The sequence below is a fragment of the Meles meles genome, chromosome 6, assembly GCF_922984935.1.
Source record: "Meles meles chromosome 6, mMelMel3.1 paternal haplotype, whole genome shotgun sequence".
Classification (NCBI taxonomy): Eukaryota; Metazoa; Chordata; class Mammalia; order Carnivora; family Mustelidae; genus Meles; species Meles meles.
This window is the reverse complement of record NC_060071.1, coordinates 150,491,975-150,517,939: the sequence shown is the minus strand read 5'-3', so window position 1 is coordinate 150,517,939 and position 25,965 is coordinate 150,491,975. Positions and strand designations below refer to the sequence as shown.

Here is a 25,965-nt window from a genome sequence, read left to right as displayed (position 1 = left end):
TGAGGCCGAGGTGGGCGTCCCACCCTTCCCTCTCCCTCCCCTGAGCCCCGGGGCTCAGCTGTCTGAACCCAGCACCCACGAGTTCTGGCTCCTTGTCTTTCAGGACAACGATGCAGTCTACAGCTCCGCAGAGACCCCCCCACAGGCCCTGGAAGGGAGCGGAGACCAGGAGAGGCTCCTCGCCAAGCCCAGGGAGGGCAGGGGCAGGCGGGCCCAGAAGGAGAGGCTATCCTGGCCCAAGTTCCAGTCCATAACAAGCAAGCGCAGGCCCGGACCGCGGAGGTCCCTCAGCTCCTCCGAGGCCGACGGGCGCGGGGACGCCCCGAACGTGTCCCCCACCAGCACAGACATGGAAGCCCCGCTCCCAACAGACGAGCAGGAGCGGAAGGCAGGACCGGACAGTCCGTGCGGGAAGAGGTTCCTGAACCTGAGATTCAGGATGGGCTCAGGGCAGGGCCCGACGCCGGAGGGGCGGCAGAGCCGAGGGGGCCCAGGGGGAGCGCTCCAGGTCGGGTCCACGGAGGACAGACAACAAGCCGCCGAGGCCACTGTGCTCAGCAGGAGAGAGGACCGCACGGCAGAGGGACTGGAGGGGACCCTTGATCTGATGGCAGAGTTGCCCATCGAGCCGGGTGCCCCCACCCCGGAAGCCCTGGGGGGAGGGGCCGGCATGGCGTCCAGGGGCCAGAAACAAACAAAGGAGGCAAAGGACCAGGAGGACACTGTGTCTGAGGGGAGGCCTGGGGTGAGCTCAGCCACACTCGGTGTGGACAGCCGCAGACAGGTGTCCCGGGGCACAGAAGTGGGGATTGCTGGATCCACCGGGCGAGGCGAAGGACACGCACGGGGCCGCCACACGGATTTCCACATCCAAATCCCCAGCTTACAAACACCCGTGTTTAAAGTTTCCAAAGAAAGAAAGCAAGACCCAGAAGGAGGCCAAGCGCCGGTGCGGGACGAAAGGCGGGGAAGGACCACGGAGGACAGGGAACGGGGACCTGATCCGGAAACTCCCAGCAAGCCCTCAGGGCACCTGCCACAACCCGAGGTGGGAGGAGCAGAAGGAGCAGAGAAAGGTCACACAGGAGGAGACATGAAGGATGGGGACAAAGACAAAGGAAGGAGGGAGGACAGGAGGACAATCCTCAACTTCAACATTGCCTCCTTCGGGTGGTCGCCCAGAAAGGAAGCGAGAACAGCCTCGGAAAAACCCACAGAGGACCTGGACCAGGAGAAAGGAAGCACCGAAACACTGTCCACCCTGCAGACAGAAGACAAAGACACACTGGGAGAAAAAGAAGAAGAAAAATTACACGCTGGACGGGGACAGCCATCTGCAATGGACACACAAAGACAAAAGAGAGGGGAAGTGACCCTGAGAGACAAGGAGGTGGCCGCGAGAGACAGCAAGTTCAAGATGCCCAAGTTCAAGATGCCGTCCTTCGGCGCGTCGGCGCCGAGCAAGGCCTCGGAGGCCTCAGTGGACGCGTCCCTGCCCAAGGTGCAGGCTGAGGTGTCCGTGCCCTCCGCACAGGCCGACGTCAAGACCAGTGACGTGACCGTTGAGCTGCCCGCCGCCGACCTAGAGCTCCAGACTGCCTCGTTGGGTCTGAAGCTCCCTGAGGGCCAAGTGCCCGAGGTCGAGCTCCAGGAACCCTCGGCCGGAGCCGGACTCAAAGGGCACCTGCCCAAGGTGCAGATGCCCAGCATCAAAATGCCCAAGGTGGACTTCAAGGCCCCGCAGGTGGACATCAAGGGGCCGAAACTGGACCTGAAGGCCGCCAAAGGGGAGGGGAGCGCCCCCGATGTGGAGGTGTCCCTGCCCAGCGTGGAGGTGGAGGCCCAGGTGCCCGGCGCCAGGCTGGACGCTGACCTGTCCCTGGGAGCCAAGGAGGTGGCCGCCAGAGACAGCAAGTTCAAGATGCCCAAGTTCAAGATGCCGTCCTTCGGCGCGTCGGCGCCGAGCAAGGATTTGGGAACCTCCGTGGACGTGACCGTGCCCAAGGTCGGAGGCGAGGCCACACTGCCGTCCCTGGGAGGGGAGGCGCGAGCCCCGGAGGGTGCCGTCCAACTGCCCGCTGCTGATGTCCAGCTCCCTGGGGGAGAGCTGCAGGTGTCCGTCCCCGAGGCCGAGGTGGCTGTGTCCGGGCTGAAGGGCAAAGCAGAAGGGGTCAAGATCAAGGGCCAGCTGCCCACGGTGCAGATGCCCAGCCTCAAGATGCCCAAGGTGGACATCAAGGCCCCCCATGTGGACTTCAAGGCCCCGCAGGTGGACATCAAGGGGCCGAAACTGGACCTGAAGGCCGCCAAAGGGGAGGGGAGCGCCCCCGATGTGGAGGTGTCCCTGCCCAGCGTGGAGGTGGAGGCCCAGGTGCCCGGCGCCGGGCTGGACGCTGACCTGTCCCTGGGAGACAAGGAGGTGGCCGCCAGAGACAGCAAGTTCAAGATGCCCAAGTTCAAGATGCCGTCCTTCGGCGCGTCGGCGCCGAGCAAGGATTTGGGAACCTCCGTGGACGTGACCGTGCCCAAGGTCGGAGGCGAGGCCACACTGCCGTCCCTGGGAGGGGAGGCGCGAGCCCCGGAGGGTGCCGTCCAACTGCCCGCTGCTGATGTCCAGCTCCCTGGGGGAGAGCTGCAGGTGTCCGTCCCCGAGGCCGAGGTGGCTGTGTCCGGGCTGAAGGGCAAAGCAGAAGGGGTCAAGATCAAGGGCCAGCTGCCCACGGTGCAGATGCCCAGCCTCAAGATGCCCAAGGTGGACATCAAGGCCCCCCAGGTGGACTTCAAGGCCCCGCAGGTGCACATCAAGGGGCCGAAACTGGACCTGAAGGCCGCCAAAGGGGAGGGGAGCGCCCCCGATGTGGAGGTGTCCCTGCCCAGCGTGGAGGTGGAGGCCCAGGTGCCCGGCGCCAGGCTGGACGCTGACCTGTCCCTGGGAGCCAAGGAGGTGGCCGCCAGAGACAGCAAGTTCAAGATGCCCAAGTTCAAGATGCCGTCCTTCGGCGCGTCGGCGCCAGGCAAGGCCTCGGAGGCCTCAGTGGACGCGTCCCTGCCCAAGGTGCAGGCTGAGGTGTCCGTGCCCTCCGCACAGGCCGACGTCAAGACCAGTGACGTGACCGTTGAGCTGCCCGCCGCCGACCTAGAGCTCCAGACTGCCTCGTTGGGTCTGAAGCTCCCTGAGGGCCAAGTGCCCGAGGTCGAGCTCCAGGAACCCTCGGCCGGAGCCGGACTCAAAGGGCACCTGCCCAAGGTGCAGATGCCCAGCATCAAAATGCCCAAGGTGGACTTCAAGGCCCCGCAGGTGGACATCAAGGGGCCGAAACTGGACCTGAAGGCCGCCAAAGGGGAGGGGAGCGCCCCCGATGTGGAGGTGTCCCTGCCCAGCGTGGAGGTGGAGGCCCAGGTGCCCGGCGCCAGGCTGGACGCTGACCTGTCCCTGGGAGCCAAGGAGGTGGCCGCCAGAGACAGCAAGTTCAAGATGCCCAAGTTCAAGATGCCGTCCTTCGGCGCGTCGGCGCCGAGCAAGGATTTGGGAACCTCCGTGGACGTGACCGTGCCCAAGGTCGGAGGCGAGGCCACACTGCCGTCCCTGGGAGGGGAGGCGCGAGCCCCGGAGGGTGCCGTCCAACTGCCCGCTGCTGATGTCCAGCTCCCTGGGGGAGAGCTGCAGGTGTCCGTCCCCGAGGCCGAGGTGGCTGTGTCCGGGCTGAAGGGCAAAGCAGAAGGGGTCAAGATCAAGGGCCAGCTGCCCACGGTGCAGATGCCCAGCCTCAAGATGCCCAAGGTGGACATCAAGGCCCCCCAGGTGGACTTCAAGGCCCCGCAGGTGCACATCAAGGGGCCGAAACTGGACCTGAAGGCCGCCAAAGGGGAGGGGAGCGCCCCCGACGTGGAGGTGTCCCTGCCCAGCATGGAGGTGGAGGCCCAGGTGCCCGGCGCCGGGCTGGACGCTGACCTGTCCCTGGGAGCCAAGGAGGTGGCCGCCAGAGACAGCAAGTTCAAGATGCCCAAGTTCAAGATGCCGTCCTTCGGCGCGTCGGCGCCGAGCAAGGCCTCGGAGGCCTCAGTGGACGCGTCCCTGCCCAAGGTGCAGGCTGAGGTGTCCGTGCCCTCCGCACAGGCCGACGTCAAGACCAGTGACGTGACCGTTGAGCTGCCCGCCGCCGACCTAGAGCTCCAGACTGCCTCGTTGGGTCTGAAGCTCCCTGAGGGCCAAGTGCCCGAGGTCGAGCTCCAGGAACCCTCGGCCGGAGCCGGACTCAAAGGGCACCTGCCCAAGGTGCAGATGCCCAGCATCAAAATGCCCAAGGTGGACTTCAAGGCCCCGCAGGTGGACATCAAGGGGCCGAAACTGGACCTGAAGGCCGCCAAAGGGGAGGGGAGCGCCCCCGATGTGCAGGTGTCCCTGCCCAGCGTGGAGGTGGAGGCCCAGGTGCCCGGCGCCGGGCTGGACGCTGACCTGTCCCTGGGAGACAAGGAGGTGGCCGCCAGAGACAGCAAGTTCAAGATGCCCAAGTTCAAGATGCCGTCCTTCGGCGCGTCGGCGCCGAGCAAGGATTTGGGAACCTCCGTGGACATGACCGTGCCCACGTTCGGAGGCGAGGCCACACTGCCGTCCCTGGAAGGGGAGGCGCGAGCCCCGGAGGGTGCCGTCCAACTGCCCGCTGCTGATGTCCAGCTCCCTGGGGGAGAGCTGCAGGTGTCCGTCCCCGAGGCCGAGGTGGCTGTGTCCGGGCTGAAGGGCAAAGCAGAAGGGGTCAAGATCAAGGGCCAGCTGCCCACGGTGCAGATGCCCAGCCTCAAGATGCCCAAGGTGGACATCAAGGCCCCCCAGGTGGACGTCAAGGCCCCGCAGGTGCACATCAAGGGGCCGAAACTGGACCTGAAGGCCGCCAAAGGGGAGGGGAGCGCCCCCGATGTGGAGGTGTCCCTGCCCAGCGTGGAGGTGGAGGCCCAGGTGCCCGGCGCCGGGCTGGACGCTGACCTGTCCCTGGGAGCCAAGGAGGTGGCCGCCAGAGACAGCAAGTTCAAGATGCCCAAGTTCAAGATGCCGTCCTTCGGCGCGTCGGCGCCGAGCAAGGATTTGGGAACCTCCGTGGACGTGACCGTGCCCAAGGTCGGAGGCGAGGCCACACTGCCGTCCCTGGGAGGGGAGGCGCGAGCCCCGGAGGGTGCCGTCCAACTGCCCGCTGCTGATGTCCAGCTCCCTGGGGGAGAGCTGCAGGTGTCCGTCCCCGAGGCCGAGGTGGCTGTGTCCGGGCTGAAGGGCAAAGCAGAAGGGGTCAAGATCAAGGGCCAGCTGCCCACGGTGCAGATGCCCAGCCTCAAGATGCCCAAGGTGGACATCAAGGCCCCCCAGGTGGACTTCAAGGCCCCGCAGGTGCACATCAAGGGGCCGAAACTGGACCTGAAGGCCGCCAAAGGGGAGGGGAGCGCCCCCGATGTGGAGGTGTCCCTGCCCAGCGTGGAGGTGGAGGCCCAGGTGCCCGGCGCCAGGCTGGACGCTGACCTGTCCCTGGGAGCCAAGGAGGTGGCCGCCAGAGACAGCAAGTTCAAGATGCCCAAGTTCAAGATGCCGTCCTTCGGCGCGTCGGCGCCAGGCAAGGCCTCGGAGGCCTCAGTGGACGCGTCCCTGCCCAAGGTGCAGGCTGAGGTGTCCGTGCCCTCCGCACAGGCCGACGTCAAGACCAGTGACGTGACCGTTGAGCTGCCCGCCGCCGACCTAGAGCTCCAGACTGCCTCGTTGGGTCTGAAGCTCCCTGAGGGCCAAGTGCCCGAGGTCGAGCTCCAGGAACCCTCGGCCGGAGCCGGACTCAAAGGGCACCTGCCCAAGGTGCAGATGCCCAGCATCAAAATGCCCAAGGTGGACTTCAAGGCCCCGCAGGTGGACATCAAGGGGCCGAAACTGGACCTGAAGGCCGCCAAAGGGGAGGGGAGCGCCCCCGATGTGGAGGTGTCCCTGCCCAGCGTGGAGGTGGAGGCCCAGGTGCCCGGCGCCGGGCTGGACGCTGACCTGTCCCTGGGAGACAAGGAGGTGGCCGCCAGAGACAGCAAGTTCAAGATGCCCAAGTTCAAGATGCCGTCCTTCGGCGCGTCGGCGCCGAGCAAGGATTTGGGAACCTCCGTGGACGTGACCGTGCCCAAGGTCGGAGGCGAGGCCACACTGCCGTCCCTGGGAGGGGAGGCGCGAGCCCCGGAGGGTGCCGTCCAACTGCCCGCTGCTGATGTCCAGCTCCCTGGGGGAGAGCTGCAGGTGTCCGTCCCCGAGGCCGAGGTGGCTGTGTCCGGGCTGAAGGGCAAAGCAGAAGGGGTCAAGATCAAGGGCCAGCTGCCCACGGTGCAGATGCCCAGCCTCAAGATGCCCAAGGTGGACATCAAGGCCCCCCATGTGGACTTCAAGGCCCCGCAGGTGGACATCAAGGGGCCGAAACTGGACCTGAAGGCCGCCAAAGGGGAGGGGAGCGCCCCCGATGTGGAGGTGTCCCTGCCCAGCGTGGAGGTGGAGGCCCAGGTGCCCGGCGCCGGGCTGGACGCTGACCTGTCCCTGGGAGCCAAGGAGGTGGCCGCCAGAGACAGCAAGTTCAAGATGCCCAAGTTCAAGATGCCGTCCTTCGGCGCGTCGGCGCCGAGCAAGGATTTGGGAACCTCCGTGGACGTGACCGTGCCCAAGGTCGGAGGCGAGGCCACACTGCCGTCCCTGGGAGGGGAGGCGCGAGCCCCGGAGGGTGCCGTCCAACTGCCCGCTGCTGATGTCCAGCTCCCTGGGGGAGAGCTGCAGGTGTCCGTCCCCGAGGCCGAGGTGGCTGTGTCCGGGCTGAAGGGCAAAGCAGAAGGGGTCAAGATCAAGGGCCAGCTGCCCACGGTGCAGATGCCCAGCCTCAAGATGCCCAAGGTGGACATCAAGGCCCCCCAGGTGGACTTCAAGGCCCCGCAGGTGCACATCAAGGGGCCGAAACTGGACCTGAAGGCCGCCAAAGGGGAGGGGAGCGCCCCCGATGTGGAGGTGTCCCTGCCCAGCGTGGAGGTGGAGGCCCAGGTGCCCGGCGCCAGGCTGGACGCTGACCTGTCCCTGGGAGCCAAGGAGGTGGCCGCCAGAGACAGCAAGTTCAAGATGCCCAAGTTCAAGATGCCGTCCTTCGGCGCGTCGTCGCCAGGCAAGGCCTCGGAGGCCTCAGTGGACGCGTCCCTGCCCAAGGTGCAGGCTGAGGTGTCCGTGCCCTCCGCACAGGCCGACGTCAAGACCAGTGACGTGACCGTTGAGCTGCCCGCCGCCGACCTAGAGCTCCAGACTGCCTCGTTGGGTCTGAAGCTCCCTGAGGGCCAAGTGCCCGAGGTCGAGCTCCAGGAACCCTCGGCCGGAGCCGGACTCAAAGGGCACCTGCCCAAGGTGCAGATGCCCAGCATCAAAATGCCCAAGGTGGACTTCAAGGCCCCGCAGGTGGACATCAAGGGGCCGAAACTGGACCTGAAGGCCGCCAAAGGGGAGGGGAGCGCCCCCGATGTGGAGGTGTCCCTGCCCAGCGTGGAGGTGGAGGCCCAGGTGCCCGGCGCCGGGCTGGACGCTGACCTGTCCCTGGGAGACAAGGAGGTGGCCGCCAGAGACAGCAAGTTCAAGATGCCCAAGTTCAAGATGCCGTCCTTCGGCGCGTCGGCGCCGAGCAAGGATTTGGGAACCTCCGTGGACGTGACCGTGCCCAAGGTCGGAGGCGAGGCCACACTGCCGTCCCTGGGAGGGGAGGCGCGAGCCCCGGAGGGTGCCGTCCAACTGCCCGCTGCTGATGTCCAGCTCCCTGGGGGAGAGCTGCAGGTGTCCGTCCCCGAGGCCGAGGTGGCTGTGTCCGGGCTGAAGGGCAAAGCAGAAGGGGTCAAGATCAAGGGCCAGCTGCCCACGGTGCAGATGCCCAGCCTCAAGATGCCCAAGGTGGACATCAAGGCCCCCCAGGTGGACTTCAAGGCCCCGCAGGTGCACATCAAGGGGCCGAAACTGGACCTGAAGGCCGCCAAAGGGGAGGGGAGCGCCCCCGATGTGGAGGTGTCCCTGCCCAGCGTGGAGGTGGAGGCCCAGGTGCCCGGCGCCAGGCTGGACGCTGACCTGTCCCTGGGAGCCAAGGAGGTGGCCGCCAGAGACAGCAAGTTCAAGATGCCCAAGTTCAAGATGCCGTCCTTCGGCGCGTCGGCGCCGAGCAAGGCCTCGGAGGCCTCAGTGGACGCGTCCCTGCCCAAGGTGCAGGCTGAGGTGTCCGTGCCCTCCGCACAGGCCGACGTCAAGACCAGTGACGTTACCGTTGAGCTGCCCGCCGCCGACCTAGAGCTCCAGACTGCCTCGTTGGGTCTGAAGCTCCCTGAGGGCCAAGTGCCCGAGGTCGAGCTCCAGGAACCCTCGGCCGGAGCCGGACTCAAAGGGCACCTGCCCAAGGTGCAGATGCCCAGCATCAAAATGCCCAAGGTGGACATCAAGGCCCCCCATGTGGACTTCAAGGCCCCGCAGGTGGACATCAAGGGGCCGAAACTGGACCTGAAGGCCGCCAAAGGGGAGGGGAGCGCCCCCGATGTGGAGGTGTCCCTGCCCAGCGTGGAGGTGGAGGCCCAGGTGCCCGGCGCCGGGCTGGACGCTGACCTGTCCCTGGGAGACAAGGAGGTGGCCGCCAGAGACAGCAAGTTCAAGATGCCCAAGTTCAAGATGCCGTCCTTCGGCGCGTCGGCGCCGAGCAAGGATTTGGGAACCTCCGTGGACATGACCGTGCCCAAGGTCGGAGGCGAGGCCACACTGCCGTCCCTGGGAGGGGAGGCGCGAGCCCCGGAGGGTGCCGTCCAACTGCCCGCTGCTGATGTCCAGCTCCCTGGGGGAGAGCTGCAGGTGTCCGTCCCCGAGGCCGAGGTGGCTGTGTCCGGGCTGAAGGGCAAAGCAGAAGGGGTCAAGATCAAGGGCCAGCTGCCCACGGTGCAGATGCCCAGCCTCAAGATGCCCAAGGTGGACATCAAGGCCCCCCAGGTGGACATCAAGGCCCCGCAGGTGCACATCAAGGGGCCGAAACTGGACCTGAAGGCCGCCAAAGGGGAGGGGAGCGCCCCCGATGTGGAGGTGTCCCTGCCCAGCGTGGAGGTGGAGGCCCAGGTGCCCGGCGCCAGGCTGGACGCTGACCTGTCCCTGGGAGCCAAGGAGGTGGCCGCCAGAGACAGCAAGTTCAAGATGCCCAAGTTCAAGATGCCGTCCTTCGGCGCGTCGTCGCCAGGCAAGGCCTCGGAGGCCTCAGTGGACGCGTCCCTGCCCAAGGTGCAGGCTGAGGTGTCCGTGCCCTCCGCACAGGCCGACGTCAAGACCAGTGACGTGACCGTTGAGCTGCCCGCCGCCGACCTAGAGCTCCAGACTGCCTCGTTGGGTCTGAAGCTCCCTGAGGGCCAAGTGCCCGAGGTCGAGCTCCAGGAACCCTCGGCCGGAGCCGGACTCAAAGGGCACCTGCCCAAGGTGCAGATGCCCAGCATCAAAATGCCCAAGGTGGACTTCAAGGCCCCGCAGGTGGACATCAAGGGGCCGAAACTGGACCTGAAGGCCGCCAAAGGGGAGGGGAGCGCCCCCGATGTGGAGGTGTCCCTGCCCAGCGTGGAGGTGGAGGCCCAGGTGCCCGGCGCCGGGCTGGACGCTGACCTGTCCCTGGGAGACAAGGAGGTGGCCGCCAGAGACAGCAAGTTCAAGATGCCCAAGTTCAAGATGCCGTCCTTCGGCGCGTCGGCGCCGAGCAAGGATTTGGGAACCTCCGTGGACGTGACCGTGCCCAAGGTCGGAGGCGAGGCCACACTGCCGTCCCTGGGAGGGGAGGCGCGAGCCCCGGAGGGTGCCGTCCAACTGCCCGCTGCTGATGTCCAGCTCCCTGGGGGAGAGCTGCAGGTGTCCGTCCCCGAGGCCGAGGTGGCTGTGTCCGGGCTGAAGGGCAAAGCAGAAGGGGTCAAGATCAAGGGCCAGCTGCCCACGGTGCAGATGCCCAGCCTCAAGATGTCCAAGGTGGACATCAAGGCCCCCCATGTGGACTTCAAGGCCCCGCAGGTGGACATCAAGGGGCCGAAACTGGACCTGAAGGCCGCCAAAGGGGAGGGGAGCGCCCCCGATGTGGAGGTGTCCCTGCCCAGCGTGGAGGTGGAGGCCCAGGTGCCCGGCGCCGGGCTGGACGCTGACCTGTCCCTGGGAGACAAGGAGGTGGCCGCCAGAGACAGCAAGTTCAAGATGCCCAAGTTCAAGATGCCGTCCTTCGGCGCGTCGGCGCCGAGCAAGGATTTGGGAACCTCCGTGGACGTGACCGTGCCCAAGGTCGGAGGCGAGGCCACACTGCCGTCCCTGGGAGGGGAGGCGCGAGCCCCGGAGGGTGCCGTCCAACTGCCCGCTGCTGATGTCCAGCTCCCTGGGGGAGAGCTGCAGGTGTCCGTCCCCGAGGCCGAGGTGGCTGTGTCCGGGCTGAAGGGCAAAGCAGAAGGGGTCAAGATCAAGGGCCAGCTGCCCACGGTGCAGATGCCCAGCCTCAAGATGCCCAAGGTGGACATCAAGGCCCCCCAGGTGGACTTCAAGGCCCCGCAGGTGCACATCAAGGGGCCGAAACTGGACCTGAAGGCCGCCAAAGGGGAGGGGAGCGCCCCCGACGTGGAGGTGTCCCTGCCCAGCATGGAGGTGGAGGCCCAGGTGCCCGGCGCCGGGCTGGACGCTGACCTGTCCCTGGGAGCCAAGGAGGTGGCCGCCAGAGACAGCAAGTTCAAGATGCCCAAGTTCAAGATGCCGTCCTTCGGCGCGTCGGCGCCGAGCAAGGCCTCGGAGGCCTCAGTGGACGCGTCCCTGCCCAAGGTGCAGGCTGAGGTGTCCGTGCCCTCCGCACAGGCCGACGTCAAGACCAGTGACGTGACCGTTGAGCTGCCCGCCGCCGACCTAGAGCTCCAGACTGCCTCGTTGGGTCTGAAGCTCCCTGAGGGCCAAGTGCCCGAGGTCGAGCTCCAGGAACCCTCGGCCGGAGCCGGACTCAAAGGGCACCTGCCCAAGGTGCAGATGCCCAGCATCAAAATGCCCAAGGTGGACTTCAAGGCCCCGCAGGTGGACATCAAGGGCCCCAAAGAGGATGTGAGTGGCTCTGAGAGGGACGTGTCTGTTTCTGGCGTGGAGGTGCATGCCCAGGTCCACGACTCACAGTTGGCCGAGGCTATTGTCCCTGGGGACGTGAAGGATTTTTCTGCAGGGAAGACGTTCAAGATTTCTAAGATAGGCATTTCCCCCTCTGTCCCCTCCCCCAGCAAGCCTTCCGTGGCTTCTCCTGTGCTTGCTGCGGATGGTAAAGATACTGCTCTCTCGTCCTCTTCCAGCCTCAGACTTCCAGGGGTCTCTGGCAGCGATCAGCATGCTTTCCATACGGAGGGTGATGAGGCTTTGTCCGTTGGAAAAGGTGGAGAAAAAAGCAAAAGCAAAAAGTCCTATTTTAAATTGCCCAAAGTCTTCTCTCCTCCAGGGAGAACAGCTAAAGGCTTTGCACCTCCCGCAGAGGAACACGAAGTCCCTTCACCTGTGAGTGTCTCTGCTTCCTCCTTCGAGTTCGGGCATGGGGGGCCCCAGAGGCCGCCTGTGGCTTCCGTGGCGGCTTCCCTGCCGCTGTCCGTGCTGGGTCGGCTCAGTGGTCCCCATGTGGAATCCTCCAGCCTCGGCACCTGCGAGGGCGTCACTCTTACAACATACCAGGTGACTGTCCCCAGAGGCCCTGTGCTCCCTGAGCTGCCTTATGAAGCCCCGTCTGGGTGCCAGATGGATTCTCAGCTGCTGAGCCCAGCAGGGGCAGGCGACCCCAGCTCCACTGAACACATCCTACTGTCCCAGCCTGACGGGCCCCCGGGCCCCGTGGACACCATATTTCCTGAGTCTTACGGCCGGGTGACTTTTCCTAAATTTCATCGACCCAAATTCTGCCTGTCACTCCCAACCTCAGGGGCCGAAGTGTCGGCGCCCAGAGCCCACGAATGCGCGTCCCCCACGTCCCCGCAGCTCGCTGCGCAGGGATTGGACTCCTCCACGGAGGAAGCCGTGGCCCGCCTAGTGCCAGGCCACCCACGGCCACCTGCAGGGATCTCTGTGTCTGAGGCGGCAGAGGGACACTCAGGCACTGCAGGGACGGCAGCCTCTGCTCCAGCCACAGCTGCAGGCCCAGGTGTCGCACGCAAGGAGAGAGTCAGTCCAGGGAGAGCACCGAGGCTCAGGCTACCCTCGCTCAGCTGGTCCCCGAGGAAGGGGGCAGAGGCCAAAGCAGACCCTGGACGCAGCCCGGGGGACGCGGGTGCCCTGGGCAGCCGGCCGAAGGCTCGTGTCCCACCTATAGAGGGTGCTGCAGACGTGACCCTGGGGAAGGAGGGAGAGGCGGGAGCGGTCAGCACGGCTGCCCTTGCTCTGCTGAAGGTCGCACCTCCCGGAATGCAGGCTTCCCCGGGAGGGCTTGGGCGGCCTCAGGGAGACCCGGGCCTGGCCTGCAGTGAGGACGGTGTGGGGGGTGCAGGCGCCGCCAGGGACCCGCCAGCAGGGGCCGGTGTGAGCCTCCACCTCTCGGAGGCCCCCATGCCTGACCTCAGCCCCGGGGAAGGCGCGGCGCAGGGGGGCCTGCCCGCAGGCCCCCTCCCTCTTTCCAAGCATGGCCTGTCTCCCGGAGACAGCGCCCAAGGCCTTGGGCTTGGTGCCGGCTCAGCAGGCCTGCTCTGTGGGGAGGGGACCGCCGCCTTGGCCGAGGAGCCCCTCCCGCCGTCCCTGGCGGCGGGGAGCTCGGAGCAGGGAGCCTTGGTGGGCCCCAGGGAGAGCTGGTTTAGGATGCCCTCGCTCCGCCTGCCCAGCCTCCGAAGCGCCCCCAAGGAGTGGGCGGGGTCTGCAGGTGCGCCAGGGGAGGGGGAGGCAGTGGCCCCCGCAGCTGCGACACAGATGGGCACGGCTAAGTCCCCGAAGCCCCGGGAGCCTGGTGTGGACGGGGCGGCTGCGGGCAGCCCGGCTTCTTCCTATGCAGATGTCCTGCGGAGGAACCTTGACCCTCGCATGCCTGCGGGGCTGTCTGCTCCCGAGGTCAGGGTCCGGCCCGGCGCAGGCTCCCTGCCCCTCCAGCTGCACGGACCACCTCCGGAAGAAGCCGGAGAGCCCCCTCTTCCTACACCAGGGGGCCAGGGCCTGGGCAGGGGGTCCAAGGGGAACGAGGAGCCGCCTTCCCAGCCCGAGGGCCCTCTCAGACTGAGGGCTTGCAGCACGCACGTGCCGTCCCAGGTTTCCGTGGTCAGCGTGGGTCGGGTCTGGGAAGACTCTGTGCTGCGCGTCCAGATCCCCAAGTTGAAGGTCCCGAGGTTCAGCTTCCCGGCCCCCAGCTCGGAGGCCGTCGTTTTCGTGCCCAGCGTGAGAGAGCTGCCCTGCCCGCAGAGCGCTCCTGACATGGCCCTGCTCACATACAGTGCTGGAGGGCAGGGTGCCCGCACCCCGGAGGCCCCCCCGGCCCTCGGCCTCCCCTCAGAAGCCGCCCCCATTTGTAAGGTCAGGGTGCACATCCAGGGTGCGGAGGCGGCCGGCCGCCAGGTAGCTGTGCACAGCACGGTGACCACTGTGCACACTGAGCTCTCGGCGCCCGAGGTCTTTCCCACCCAGATCGTGCGGGAGTCAGAGGTCCCCGTGTCAGAGACCCAAACGCATTCTTATGGGTTTTCCTTGCTAAAGGGGAGGGTCCCAGAGCCCCCCACTCGAGCACGGGTGTGCGTGGTGCCTGCAGACCGCGGGCCAGCAGGACGCAGAGAGGCTCAGGAACTGGCGGTCCCAGGACCAGACCCCACCTCCGGAGACCTGCAGCCTGACACCGGGGAGCCTTTCGAAATCATCAGTCCCAGCGTAGATGAGCCGGGACCGGCGGAGGGCCCGTCCGACCTGCACTCCCGCCGCGGGCGCGCAGACAGCTGCTCCGACGACGAGCCGCCAGAGATACTCGAGCTCCTGCCGGAAGAGGACCAGGAGACAGAGGAGGCGGGGGCCCGGGCTGCGGATGACCAGGCTCCCAAAGCAAGACCTGAAGGTAAAAGGTCCTCTGGTCTGTTCAGGTTTTGGCTCCCGAGCATCGGCTTTTCCTCCTCGGTCTCCGAGACCAGTGCCGATTCCCAAGTCAGTGCCCAGAGACCGGCTCCCATGCAGACCCAGCCCGAGGCGCGGCCGCCTCCCTCGCAGGAGAAGGGGGGCTGGTTCCGATTTCCCAAGTTGGGCTTCTCCTCCTCCCCTACCAAGAAAAGCAGAAGTGCCGGAGAGGAGGCCAGCCCAGCCGAAGAGAAAGTCCAGGAGGAGGCGGGCACCTTCTATGATGCGCGAGAAAGCCTCTCCCCGGAGGAGCCGGGAGCCGGGGAGCCCGCAGAGGCGGTGGGTGCCGGCGCGGCTCCAGCACCACAGTGACCTCCGCGGCAAGAACCGAGGGGGTCCTGCCGGAGTGGGACGCAGCCGCCAGCCGGCAGTCCACGCCCGGGCCGCCACCGCATGAGGGCTGGGAGGGGTGACTGTTCCGCGCGGCACAGACGCCCACGCCAAGCCCCAGAACCCAGCCGCACCAGGCTCCCGCTCGACCACGCCGCTCTCCCGGCCCTGAGGCGCATGGCACACGGCCGGCCCCCGACGTGCGGCGGAGCTGCGGAAGCGGGGAGGCAGCCTGCGGCCCAGGCGCCGTCCGGGGTTGGGGTGCTGCGCCGGCGGCTGCCGGGGTGAGGCCTCCCTAAGCCGCGCCTCCGGGGAGCCACAGGCAGTGGCCAGCGGGTCCCAGCCGCGCTCTCGGGGAAGGGGGCGCTTAACCACCGTGGCTGTAGATGTAGTGTTTGCCATGGCCCCGGCTTCTGCTGCTTCGGGCAACGTGGTTTCCCTCCACTCCAGGCAGTCGGGTGCGTTCCAGGAGCTCCCCTGCCTGCTTACCTGTAAGGAGCTCCTGTGTTGAACACCCCCCCGCCGGGCAAGCTTGGGATGCTTGGTGTAGATGGGGCGCATGCGGCTGGGCATGGCGGCCGGGGGGGAGCCGGTGGAGGTCTGCACTGTCCCGCCCGCACAGCCCCCACGTGGCCTCGTGCCCCCCACTGTACATGCTGCAGCCAGGATGCCCTTGGAACACCCCCCCCCCCCCCCCGCAAAGGACAATAAAGGACGAGACCCACCCCAGGCACCCGCTGCGAGGTCTTTTGTTCCCACTGTACCCTGCCCACACGCTCCCAGAGCTAACCTCTCCTGGCTGGCCCTGGAGGAGTTACGGGTCCTCCGCCTGTCCTGGGTCCATCAGGTCCTTCCCCGGCCCTGCAGCCAGAAGGAGGAGCAGGCAGGGAGCTCAGAGCGAGGCCGGCTGTCAGGGGGACACAGCACCCACAAAGGCAGCGCAGGGACAGGGCTGGGCTGCCATCCCTGGCTGTGACAGGGCCCAGCTCAGGGGCTGCCCTCCCCTCCGCCCAAACAGCTCCCGGTCGTGAGTGCCTGCACTCTCCTCCCGGGCCGGGGCTCGCAGCGTCCCCACTGTAGCCTGCCCCGCCCCCGCCTGGCCCCGGGGGCTCCTGATGACCAGCTCCTTCCCCCTCTTAGACTGTGGGGGAGCCCCCACCTGGTGCTGCCCCAGCAGAGCAGAACAGAGGGCTCCCCTCCTACCGTGCACTCCCCGTGGCTGGTGGGAAGGCTATCCACCCTGAGGACGGGCCGACCTCTGGAGAACGGGCAGTCCGTGACCCAAAAAGGGGGAGGAGCCCGCGGGGTGTTTGTCCCAAAGTCAGGAGAGACCAGCACCCCCAGGAACACCGCCGCGGGCGTCAGCTGGGCGCCACGGGCTTTTGGCCTCGTGTGAAGCTGCAGTCAGGGTCCAACTGCTCGGGGCTGGAGGGGGGAAGGGCGGCAGGGCCCTCCCATGCGGCCTCCATGCTGCGCGACGGCCTTGCCGCAGGCCAGCCGCTGAAGACAACTCGCGTTTGTGACGTCCCAGTTCCTGGGCATCGGGAGTCCGAGACCCGCTTAGCTGGGTCCTCAGCCCAGGGTCCCGCAGGCTGCAGTCGGGGTGAGGGCCGGGGCTGGGGTCCCCTCCATCCAAGTGGGGAAAGAGCCGCTGGCTGTTCACAGCGCTTGCAGGCCGGATGGGTGAGGGTCCCTGCGTCTCGCTGGCCGCGCTTGGTGCCCTACCTCGGGGGCCTCGCTGAGGACCGGCCACAGCCCAGGACCTTCCTCCAGCCAGCAAGGAGCGGACCCCCAGCGCTCACAGACGCGCGTCACCCGTCCCGGACCCCCAGCGGGGCGTGCTCACAGACACGTGTCACACAGTCGCGGAAGCGACAGATTGGCTCCTTTGTGTGTTCTATTGCTCACAAGCAAACACGGGTTGTGCGCGCCGCAAGGGGAGGGGTCACACAGGACACGGCTTCCGGGGCAAGGTCGTGAGGACCACGTCAGTCTGTCCACCGTGGCCCAGAAGGAGACACATCAAGGCACCCTGGGGGCCTCTCGAGCCTCATGAGCTGGGTCTCCTGGGGGGAAGGTCTGCTTTGCAACAGGCCATAGAGGCTGCCCCGATGTGTGGCCACCAGCCCCTTCCATGGCGATAGCCACTGGGCCATGGCTGTGGCTTTTTCCCTGTCGTCCAGGCACGGCCTGGAGCACGGAATCCTGATGGCTCGTGGCTGACGGGCCCGGGGACACCGTTGCTGGGGGCCAGTACCAGAGAGCAAACCCCGCACAGCTCTGGAGGGCACCATGCGTCAGGATGGGGTCTGTTCCTGACGGGGGTCGCTGTGCAGTCCACGGGCAGGGGACAGGAGGCGCGGGGAGCCGCCACGGCGGGCCGGGGGCTTGGCTTGGTCCAGGGCCGCTCACACACAGACCAGTTCCCAGAGGCCGGGGCTGCCGTGCATGTCTGGGCAGGGGAGCAGGCTGGGTCGGGGACCTTCCTCTCCGACAAGGATGTTGACACGTGGGGGCCCAACGACAGCCCATCCACTCACTGTGGGGTGGAGAGGACGGGGCGGGCAGGGAAGAGGCGCCCCAGGATGTGGGAGGGCTGGACGCGGCATCTACTCGCTCGGGTCCCTCAGAGTCCAGGGTCCCCTGGCCACGGAGCTCACCCCACGCCGCCGCCCAGGGTGGCCTCCACAGGTCAGGTGGGCTCTGGAGCCGTGGTCAGAAACCAGAAGTCGAGAGAGGCCAAGTGGGTGGCTGGGACGGGGTCTGACCCGGCAGAAGGGCCGGAATCCAGGGGTCAAACCGGTTTCAGAGCTTCTGCAGGGCGGATGTCCTGGGGCCTCCTGGGGCAGGGTGCCCCGGGGCAGGTCTGTGTCCAAGGCCCCACCCCCACCCCCCACCCCCGGGTCCAAACCAGGTTCTCTCAATCCTGCCTGAAGTGCCAGCCCTCACCACACACGGTCCTAGGGGCCGTGCAGCAGCCCTGCAGCCCTCCCTCTCCACCTGTCCCCCATCCTGGGTCCCCCCCCCATCCTGGCACCTGCTCCAGCCCCACCCCCTGTTCCTGTGGGGGAGGCCTAAGCACCGACAGGCAGGCAGAGCAGTCCTGGGTGGGGCGTGCAGAAGCCTGGCCTGGGGCCGGGAGGAGTGGAGGCCGCCCACGCCAGACCCACACAGACAGGCAGGGAGGTGCGTGCCTTCTACAGCCCCCTTTGTGGGTAGGGACTGTGGCTCTGTGGGTCAGGGAGGAGAATCGTGGAAGGCTCCCTGGAGGAGGTGGCGCGTGCAAGGGGCTGGTTCAGGTGCCGAGGGCAAGCCGTCAGTCTGCACCTGCCGGGAGCTGGGAGGTCCTGGACGTGAGCAGGGCTCGTGAGGATGGGCGGCTTGGAGCCCCGACCCCGGCAGGTGGGGAGGCGCGGCGGGAGGCGGTAGCTGCGGGCTGGGGACTGGGCCCAGCAGCCCCTCAGCCTCCCCAGGCGCAATCCTGGCCCTGGGCTTGTGCGTCCAGGCCCACGGCGTAGCGGGAATCCCAGTCTCGCTCGAACAGGCGACGCAGCTGCTCCTGAACGGTGAGGAGCCCCGGCCGGGCGCTGGGCGCTCTCTGGCTGACCACCAGGCCCACCCCCGAGGTGCTGCTGAAGTAGTCCTCCGACCAGTTGGAGGTGCCTGGGGCGGTGGGGGGAGAGAGTCCCGTGGGACTGGGACGGGGGCTCTCTCCCTCCGCAGGGCCCCGTCATCAGGCTCGGCCACGGCGCTAGGGACAGAGGGCTAGGGACAGAGGGGCTCCGCGGCTGCTCTGCTGCCGGCAACTGCAGCCGGGCCGGCCCCTCGGATGCAGAAGAGCCAACCAGCTCTCCGCGCGTGTGGGCACGGCTCCTCCCACGTCCCCTGGGGCCGGTGTCCGGACTCAGCGTCCTGAAAACTTGGGGCTCAGGATGTCCCACCCGCCCGGCGCCCTGGGCCTGGACCTGTCCTGGACCTGAGAGCCCCCCCTCGGCTCGCCTCTGTCCTGCGGGGTCCGCACCACCCGTGAGGGCAGAGTCCCCTTCAGCACCCTGGCGCAGCCACTGCTTGGGGGTCATGTCCCCCTTCTGTGGGTTTTTGTGGCCTCCGTGGTCATGCACACGTGCTCGGTGCCCCTCAAGGACTCAGGGTCCTGGGGCTGCGCCCCTGCCTGCTCACCGATGTAGGCCGCCTTCTCTGTGACCATGAACTTGCTGTGGCTCACCCTGCTGAAGGGGATGTTGGAGTGATTTCCCACCGGCACGATAAAGACTTTCTGTGGGGAACAGAGAGGGAGCACGTGAGGAGGGAGGAGGACTGCCCGCCCCAGCCCGGCCCCGGGCGGGGTCCTCACCACATCCACTGAGACCCCGGCCGCGGGGTTGCTGAAGGCCTGCAGGGACCGCAGGTCGGGGAACATGCTGGGGTCCGTGTGGGGCCAGCAGCTGACCAGCAGGCGCACCCGCACACCCCTGTTGAAGGCCGCTGTCCGCAGCGCGGTGTCCAGCACCGGCCAGTACCTGTGGGAGGGCGGCTCAGGGTCCTTGGGCCAACGGGGACCCTGACGGCCAGCCGGGGCCGAGCGAGGGTCCCAGTGGGAGAGGAAATGCGCTGGGTGCTGCCCATCTGCAGAGCGGACCCCCCCGGACTCCCACCCCCACCTGGCCGGGTGGCTGAAGCGCGTGGTGGGGAAGTACTCCATCACCGAGACGTAGACGAACTCCCGGGCACCGCGCACCACGGCCAGCAGCGCTTCCAGGTCCCGCGTGCGGCCGTGCGGGCAGAGCGCCGGCGGCGAGGCCTGTCCGGGCAGAGAGGTCCCTGAGGGCACTGAGCTGCTTGCTTCCTGGACCTGCCACCCCAGCCTGCCCTCGCCCTCCACACGTGGGAACTCGGAGGAAGACCAGAGGGGCCCCCGGGAGAGGTGGGACAGGGGAGGGAGGTTCTGCACCGGGACCTCAGGACTGCCCTCCATCTGGGCAGGAAGGCCGGGAAGGCTGCCCTGCGCCGCACCCCCGGCCCCCCAGAGAACTGCCCCCCCCCCACCCAGCCTGATGCTGGGTCTCCGGAGACCAGCCCCTGCTCCCACTCGCCTGGACGGAGGGTCAGCCCGCCCCCTCCCCCTTCCCCGACCGACCCACTCGATGAGCTGGTCCCCCTGGCTCTGGCCCTCCCAGGCCCCAGGCAGAAGCCCCTCAACCCCGCCCCAACAGTTGCTCGGAGCCCCTCTCCCTGGGCCACGGGAAGCCCCGCCCCCTCCCAGGCTGCCTGTCTCCCGTGGGTGGCGCGGCCCGCATGCTCTCCTGGAGCTAGGTCTGCGGACAGCCTGACGCTGGCTGGGGGACCGCCGCCGGGTCCCGGGTGCTGGGCGGCACGGCGGCAGGGCAGGCTCCCCGGGGGTCTGGCAGGTCCCCTCGGCCGCTCTTACGGAGAAATAGGCCACGGTGGGCACCCCGTCGAAGTGGGCCCGGAGAGGCTGGAAGCGGTTGATGTGGGACGAGAAGCTCGGAGGCCAGGCTCTGGGGAGGACGGCCCTCGGCGCCCCCAGCACCCAGTAGGTCTGGAAGGTCCTCTCCAGGTCGCGGGCCAGGCGGCTACAGTTGTAGATGACGGCGCCCAGCTCCTTCACCTGCAGGGACAGGGTGGCGGCTGCGGGGGGCGGGCCTCTGCCCCAGGACGGCGTGCGGCCCCCGCGCTGGCAGCGCCGGCCTGCGGGAGTCAGGACAGACGGCGTGACAGGCAGCGCGCTCGTGGGAGCTGCAGGGGTGACGGCCCGCTCGTCTTGAGCGCTGTACCCCACCATCGAAGCAGCAGCACGGGCTTGTTACTGCAGAAGCAGAGAGTGCGTGAGAGGAGCCGCTCTCCGCGTCCCTGTGGTGAGGCGACCGGCGTGGCTGCGTTTGCCGCCGCCCTTCTGGGGCTGGTTTCTCACGCTTTGCTTTTCCTTCAGGGTCGCAGGTCTCCCTGGTGCAGAGACTGAAGCGTCTTCCCGTGGGTGGAACGACACGCCGGGGTGCGAGGGCAGGCACCGTGCGGGTTCCCTAACTCCTGAGCCGGCGCCTGTTCCGCGCACCGGGGCGACGCTGCACCTCTGTTCCACCCAGGGCTGCACGGGACATCGCCAGGCCCCGGGAGCGCGGGCAGCGGACGAGCTCCTGGTGGGTCTCCCTGCCCTCGGGACTCACCTGCGTCAGGGCCCGCCAGTCCATGTTGGCGCTGCCCAGGTAGACATGCCGTCCGTCCACAACCCAGAATTTGGAGTGCAAAACGCCCCCGGTGAGCTTCCTTAAGGGCACGAACCGCACCTGCGCACCTGGCCGGGAGGCGAGGACCGTGCGGTCACCGGGGTCTCGCCAGGTGCCCGCTTCACGGTGAGCCCAATTCCTCGTGGCGGGAAAGCTCGTTGGCCCTCAGAGCAGTCCTGCTAAGCCCAGGCCGTCATCGTCCCCACTTGGCAGGGAGGGCGACAAAGGCATCGACTGGCCCAGAGCCTCAGCGCAGCCCCTCTCCAGAGCCCGGGGCTATGAAGATGGCTCCCCAGCTGAGCTCCCGGCCTGAGCCCACCCGCAGGTCAGAGCAGCTGGGCTCAGGGGGGCCCCGAGGCCACCCTAGGATCCTCCCACCATGGAGGATGACCGTCTGGCCCCTTGGAACCAGCCCCAGTCCTGGGTGAGGCTGACTTTAAGCACGCCGCCCTGGGCCCCTGCCCTCCCGGTGAAGCACGGGGGCCCCTTCCTATTCCTCCCACGCAGCTCTGCGCGCCTTCCTTTTCCCGTGGCACGGGCAGGTCACGAGCCACGCCTGCCCCCGAGGCAGCGGGCCCAGGCCAGACAGGCACCTACCTCGGACCGCCAGGACCCGCAGGTCTGTGGAGTTCTTGGCCAGTGACGGGCTGTTGGTCGCCACAGCCAGGGAAATGTTCTTGTCCAGCAGCCGCTCCAGCTTCCGCAGAAGGGCCTCCCCCTGCGAGGCCGGGCCAGCCGTGAGGGGTGACGCCCCACCAACTAGGAAGGACCCAGACCTCTCCCGGGAGACCACCTTGCCCACCCACAGCTCAGAGTGAGAGAGATGTGCCCCGGCACCCAGATGGGGTGGGCAGGGCCAGGCATACTGGCTGGGAGGACGAGTCGTTGACCCCAATGTCGGCCCCTGTGAGGGACCAGTAGAAGGAGGCCACGTGAACGCTGTGCTGGGCGGTGTCCAGTAGCTGCAGCCAGGCCTGGGCCAGGGGCTGGGCCGACGGGCTGCCAGCTGCCGCAGGGAGGTCCTGGGGGGTGCTCTCCACAAGGACAAGCCTGCAGAGAGAGCCCATGGGGCCTGAGCGGAGCACGGGGGCCACCAACCTGCCTCGTGTCCCCTGCCCCGCCCCCACTGGCCAGGCGGGGGGCGGGGGTCACCGCCAACATGGGGCATGGCAGGGAGCCGACTAGACTGGATGGGGCCAGCCTGTGAGCCCCAACAAGCCTGCTTTGGGCAGCGACCCCCGGGGGTGGGGGGGCGGGGGGGGGGGGGGAGCCAGGGAGGGAGCAGCGCAGGGCTCGGCTGCTGGAGAGTCGCTGTGCGTGAGGCTGGGTCTGGCTGCGACTGGAAGGGAGGCCCTGGGAGGCGGCCCATGCAGCGGCCCATGCAGACCGGAGGAAGGCCCAGACAGGGAGGTGGTGGGAGCGCCTCTTGGGCTCCACAGGCTGGGCCGGGAGCGGGACTCTGCCCACAGCAGAAAGCGGGAGAGGCAGGTGGCCGGGCAACTGGGAAGGGACGCCGCGCCCAGAAGGCTGAGAAGCTGCCCGGTGGCTCTGGGCTCTGCAGCCGCGGCGGGGCCCCGAGCGGCAGCCTGTGTTTGCTGCGTAGAACACCCCAAGTCCGTGGGCTCCGGCCCACCCCCACCCCGGGGCCGCCCCGCCCGGCCAGCTGTCTCTTCTGAGAAGTGGCAGAGGCTGTGTGGGCCCCACGGGCCAGGCCGGTCGGAGGGCGGGAAGCTCACAGAGGGGCAGAGCTGAGCACGGGCCCACGGGCCTGCAGACCTCGCAGACACTCACCGGCAGGCGTCCTGTGGCTGCGGCTGCGGCCCGGCCTCCCCTCTCTGAGGCTCCCAGGCCCGGCTGGAGCCTTGGCCCCGGGACGAGGTGGGCCCTTCCTCCGGGTGCAGCTGGCCGCTGGTGGGCGGGAGGTGCACCTGCCACAGGATGTAGGCAAGAGCCACAGCACCAAGCCACAGCACGGCCAGCGCTCCCGGCACCTGCCGCAGGAGAAGGGGGTCACCGCGGGGTCCCCGGATGGCGTGCGCGTGCTCTACTCCGGGTGGGCTGAGGTGGCCCTTCCGGTGCTGACAGAGACTGTCCCCGGCTCCCAGGGAGGGCCAGGCCTGGGGGGCCGAGTGGGCGAAGGACAGGGGAGGATGCACTGAGCAGGGCCCGAGCTCCCTGTGGGGAGGGGCACCAAGTGGCCTGGGGCTTTCCCTTGGGGCCCCCGAGACAGGGACTGGGGAGCTGAGGGCAGCGCACTGGTCTGGCTGGTCTCATCCTGCCGCTCTGGGGCAGGTCCCCCGGGGCTGTGGAGCCCCCTCCCTCGAGCCCCCTGTCCTGCTGCACTAGGCTCTCTGTCCTGTGGGCTGTGGGCCTGTGGAGCGGGGGCCAGGGCCACTGATGCTCTCTGCAGAGGTCTCAGCCCCTGACACGGCGACCCGGTGTCACGAGCAGCCGCAGGCCCGGCACTGGTCTTCCCTCCACTGCCCTCCGCTGGCCCTGCAGATGGTGACTCCGTGTGGAGCCTGAAGCCGGTGTGTGGGTGTGTATGCGCATGTCTGTGTGCGCACACGCATGCATGTGTGTGCGTGTCTGTGCATTGCATTGTGCGTGTGTGTGCGTGTGCATGGCTGTGTGTGTGTGCACGTGGGTGTTCATGTCCGTCTGTGCCAGAGGAGCTAGCCTGCCCTCAGGCCCCCCCTCGCCGTCTTGCTCACATCGGGCACCCGCATGTCTGAATCTTGGTTCCTTCTTTCAGCCTTGTGCGTGGTGAGGCCCGGAGCCATTTCTGCTTTCAGCTCAGACCTCCTTACCGGCCCGTGAAAAACCACCTCCTTTCCCAGGGTGGGCCCCCAGCCTGGGGCGGCCTCAGCAGCCCCCTCCTGGGACTCAGGCAGCACCCCTCGTCCTGACTGGGAAGGCACGGTGGGGGCTGAGTGGGGACCCTTCGCTGCCCTCCGGGGGCCTGGGGGCTGGGGAACCTGGGGTGCTGTGTGGGGGCCCCCCTCTGCCCCAGGACTCTACCCCCTCGGGGCAGCTAGTCCCACAGAGAGCTGGAAGCCAGGCGGACAGGGCTCCCCCATAGTGGCCTCAATGCCATGGTGGGCCAAGCACTCCAGGGTTCGGCATGCCCGCCGGGAGTGCAGGGAGGGGCCTCAGAAGCCAGAACGAGGCCTCCGGCAGAGCCCGGGAGTCCCCCCAGAGGGAAGCCAGGATGCCCCCCCCGCCAGAGCTCGGTTCAGAACCTCACTCTGCCCCTCACATGGCAGAGCCCAGCTCAGGGGACCACCCACACCCTGGGGTCCATCGAGCCTTCACCGAGTCTCAGGAGAGGCAGTCAGTGGGAAGTCCGGGGCTGGAGGCTGAGCGAAGGGGCCCCAGGGACTTCCTTGGACTGGCCACTCCCTCCCCCCATCTTTCTGCTGTACCACAGGGGAAGGGGCTGTTCCCCAAGTGTCTCCGGCAGAGGCAGATCCGAGCCCCGCAGCCCCATTGGGCTCGGAGCTGTCCCAGGCACCTCCCCGACCTCCACTCCCCCGAGCACATCCTCCCCTCCTCTTGGGCCCCGGGAACAGCACTGGGGCCTGGGGAGGCCGCCTCGGGGCAGCTCCAGGTGGCTGCAGTGACAGAAAGCCTATGTCCCTGGGTGAGGCCGGCCGTGGGGAGAGGGGGCCCACTAGCCGCTGTGTTCCTGGGCTGGGGCCCTCCAGGCATCAGCGGTCACGGCTGGAGGTGTGCGACTTCCTGCCCTGCGGAGCTGGGGTGCGGCTGCCAGGCCCCATGGGGGGCTCTGTGATCCCCCGGGCCTGGGCTTGCTGGCAGCCGGTTTCGGCCTGCCGCTCCTGCTTGGCCCTGGGCTCCCAGACTCACCTCCGGGGATACCGCCTTGGCCTTCATCTTGCTCCAGCCACAGACTGCAGGCTCTCAGCTCTGATGGCCGCCCCCGCCCCCGCCCCAGCCCACCTGCCTCCTCCCTGCAGCCCGCTGCTTCCCCTTCCGGCCACTTCCTCTTCGTCCCGAGCACCTCCCTCACTGGCATCCCCGACAGACATCTGGGGCTGGGTGGGCCAGCCAGAGGGTGCGGCTGCGAACTGCCGCCTCCAGAGAAAGTCTCTCCCCCTGCCCCACTCCCCAGGTGGAGGCCTGGGCATCAGCTGGGCTCGACACAAGCCCCAGAGACCCAAGGAGCCTGGCTCGAACAAGACTGTTCATCTCTCTCTCCCACTAACCAGGGTTAGGGGCTGGCGGCCGAAAGACGGTGTTGGCTCTAAGGCCATGGGGAGCCAGGTCCCTCCAGGCCCCTCCTTGGGAACCCTAGCTCCCGAACCTTAGGGTAGACAAGCAGCCTCGTGACCCACAATGGCTGCTGGGGTTCAGCCGTCAGCTCTGTGTTCCCAGGAGCGTAGTCCAGGCTTCCTGAGTCTGCTCAGGCTGCTCTAACCAAGCGGCACGGACTGGGCAGCTTGGAGACGGCAGACACTTGCTCCTTGCAGCTCTGAGGGCCGGGAGTAAGGGACCCGCAGATTGGGTCCTGCTTCTCTCCTCGCTGTGTCTTCCCAAGAGGGAAGGGCCGGGGCTCTCTGGGGGCTCTTTCATAAGGGCACTGACGGCTGCATCATATGACCTGGCCACGACCCAGAGATCCACCTCCCTCTCACGGAGCCTCTGCTCCTCGCCCTGCAACCCTGGGCGTGGGGAGTGAGGCGGGGACGGCTCATCCCGGCAGGAATGCCGTCCGGGGCTTTGGGGGCCCTGGGTCCTGCTGGCTCTCAGTTCCCGGGCGTGGGATGCTCCATCTGACTATTAGAAAAAAGTGCCTCCTGCCTCGCTCCCAGCAGGGACCCAGGGCTCGTGCCCCACGCGGTGCAAATTCCTGCTTCCCGACCAGTCTGGCTGCTGGCGTCACTCCGCCCGCAGTCACGCGGCCGACAGCCTTCGGCGAGAGCTTCCAAGTCAGCCGCGACATCACGAGGGCTGCTTTCTTTTCTTGCTTCTTAATTTTATTACCCCCTCCCCCGTTTTATGGTGATGGAGCGGACGTGTGACACACCGGTTTCTGGGGGACACAGAACCATCGCGGTTTGCGTATACCGCAGGATGACCGCCGCGTGTCACCTCGCAGAATTGGGCTTTTCCCTGTGACGAGGACACTCAAGACCTGCTCTCTCGGCAGCTTCCCAGGACACAGCACCGCGCCCCGCGTGCCCCCGGCCCATCCCCGGCCCTGCCGACGGAGGTGTGTCCACGTGCCCCTCACATGCTCCACTCGCCCCACCCTGGGCACCTGCCAGT

At 67.7% G+C, this 25,965-nt stretch overlaps 2 protein-coding genes across 2 annotated transcripts in view; one reads left to right on the top strand and one right to left on the bottom strand.

Annotated features, from left to right (window-relative positions):
* The window catches only part of AHNAK2 (AHNAK nucleoprotein 2), a 29,149-nt gene extending 14,085 nt beyond the window's left edge, over nucleotides 1–15,064 (top strand). Inside the window, exons 10-11 of the mRNA XM_046007908.1 lie at nucleotides 104–8,705; nucleotides 9,231–15,064. Coding sequence (XP_045863864.1) covers nucleotides 104–8,705; nucleotides 9,231–14,413 — 13,785 coding nt within the window. The 3' untranslated portion in view covers nucleotides 14,414–15,064. The remainder of the gene's footprint in view (nucleotides 1–103; nucleotides 8,706–9,230) is intronic.
* A 1,267-nt stretch (nucleotides 15,065–16,331) lies between these two features.
* PLD4 (phospholipase D family member 4) lies at nucleotides 16,332–24,641 on the bottom strand. Its single transcript, XM_046007122.1, has 10 exons — nucleotides 24,544–24,641; nucleotides 22,468–22,667; nucleotides 21,543–21,726; nucleotides 21,274–21,394; nucleotides 20,617–20,744; nucleotides 19,860–20,060; nucleotides 19,093–19,232; nucleotides 18,786–18,951; nucleotides 18,611–18,707; nucleotides 16,332–18,094 (listed from the first exon to the last, which is right to left on the bottom strand). Exons 1-10 carry the CDS (start codon nucleotides 24,568–24,570, stop codon nucleotides 17,892–17,894), a joined length of 1,467 nt encoding a protein of 488 aa, XP_045863078.1. The 5' UTR covers nucleotides 24,571–24,641; the 3' UTR covers nucleotides 16,332–17,891.
* Nucleotides 24,642–25,965: the final 1,324 nt, after the last annotated feature.

Coding starts and splice junctions, on each gene's coding strand:
- PLD4 (XM_046007122.1), bottom strand. CDS start 24,570: ATGAAGGCCAAGGCGGTATCCCCGGAG. Junction 21,395..21,542: donor ACGACTCGTCCTCCCAGCCA/GTATGCCTGGCC, acceptor CCGGCCTCGCAG/GGGGAGGCCCTTCTGCGGAA. Junction 18,952..19,092: donor CGCTTCAGCCACCCGGCCAG/GTGGGGGTGGGA, acceptor GCCCTCCCACAG/GTACTGGCCGGTGCTGGACA.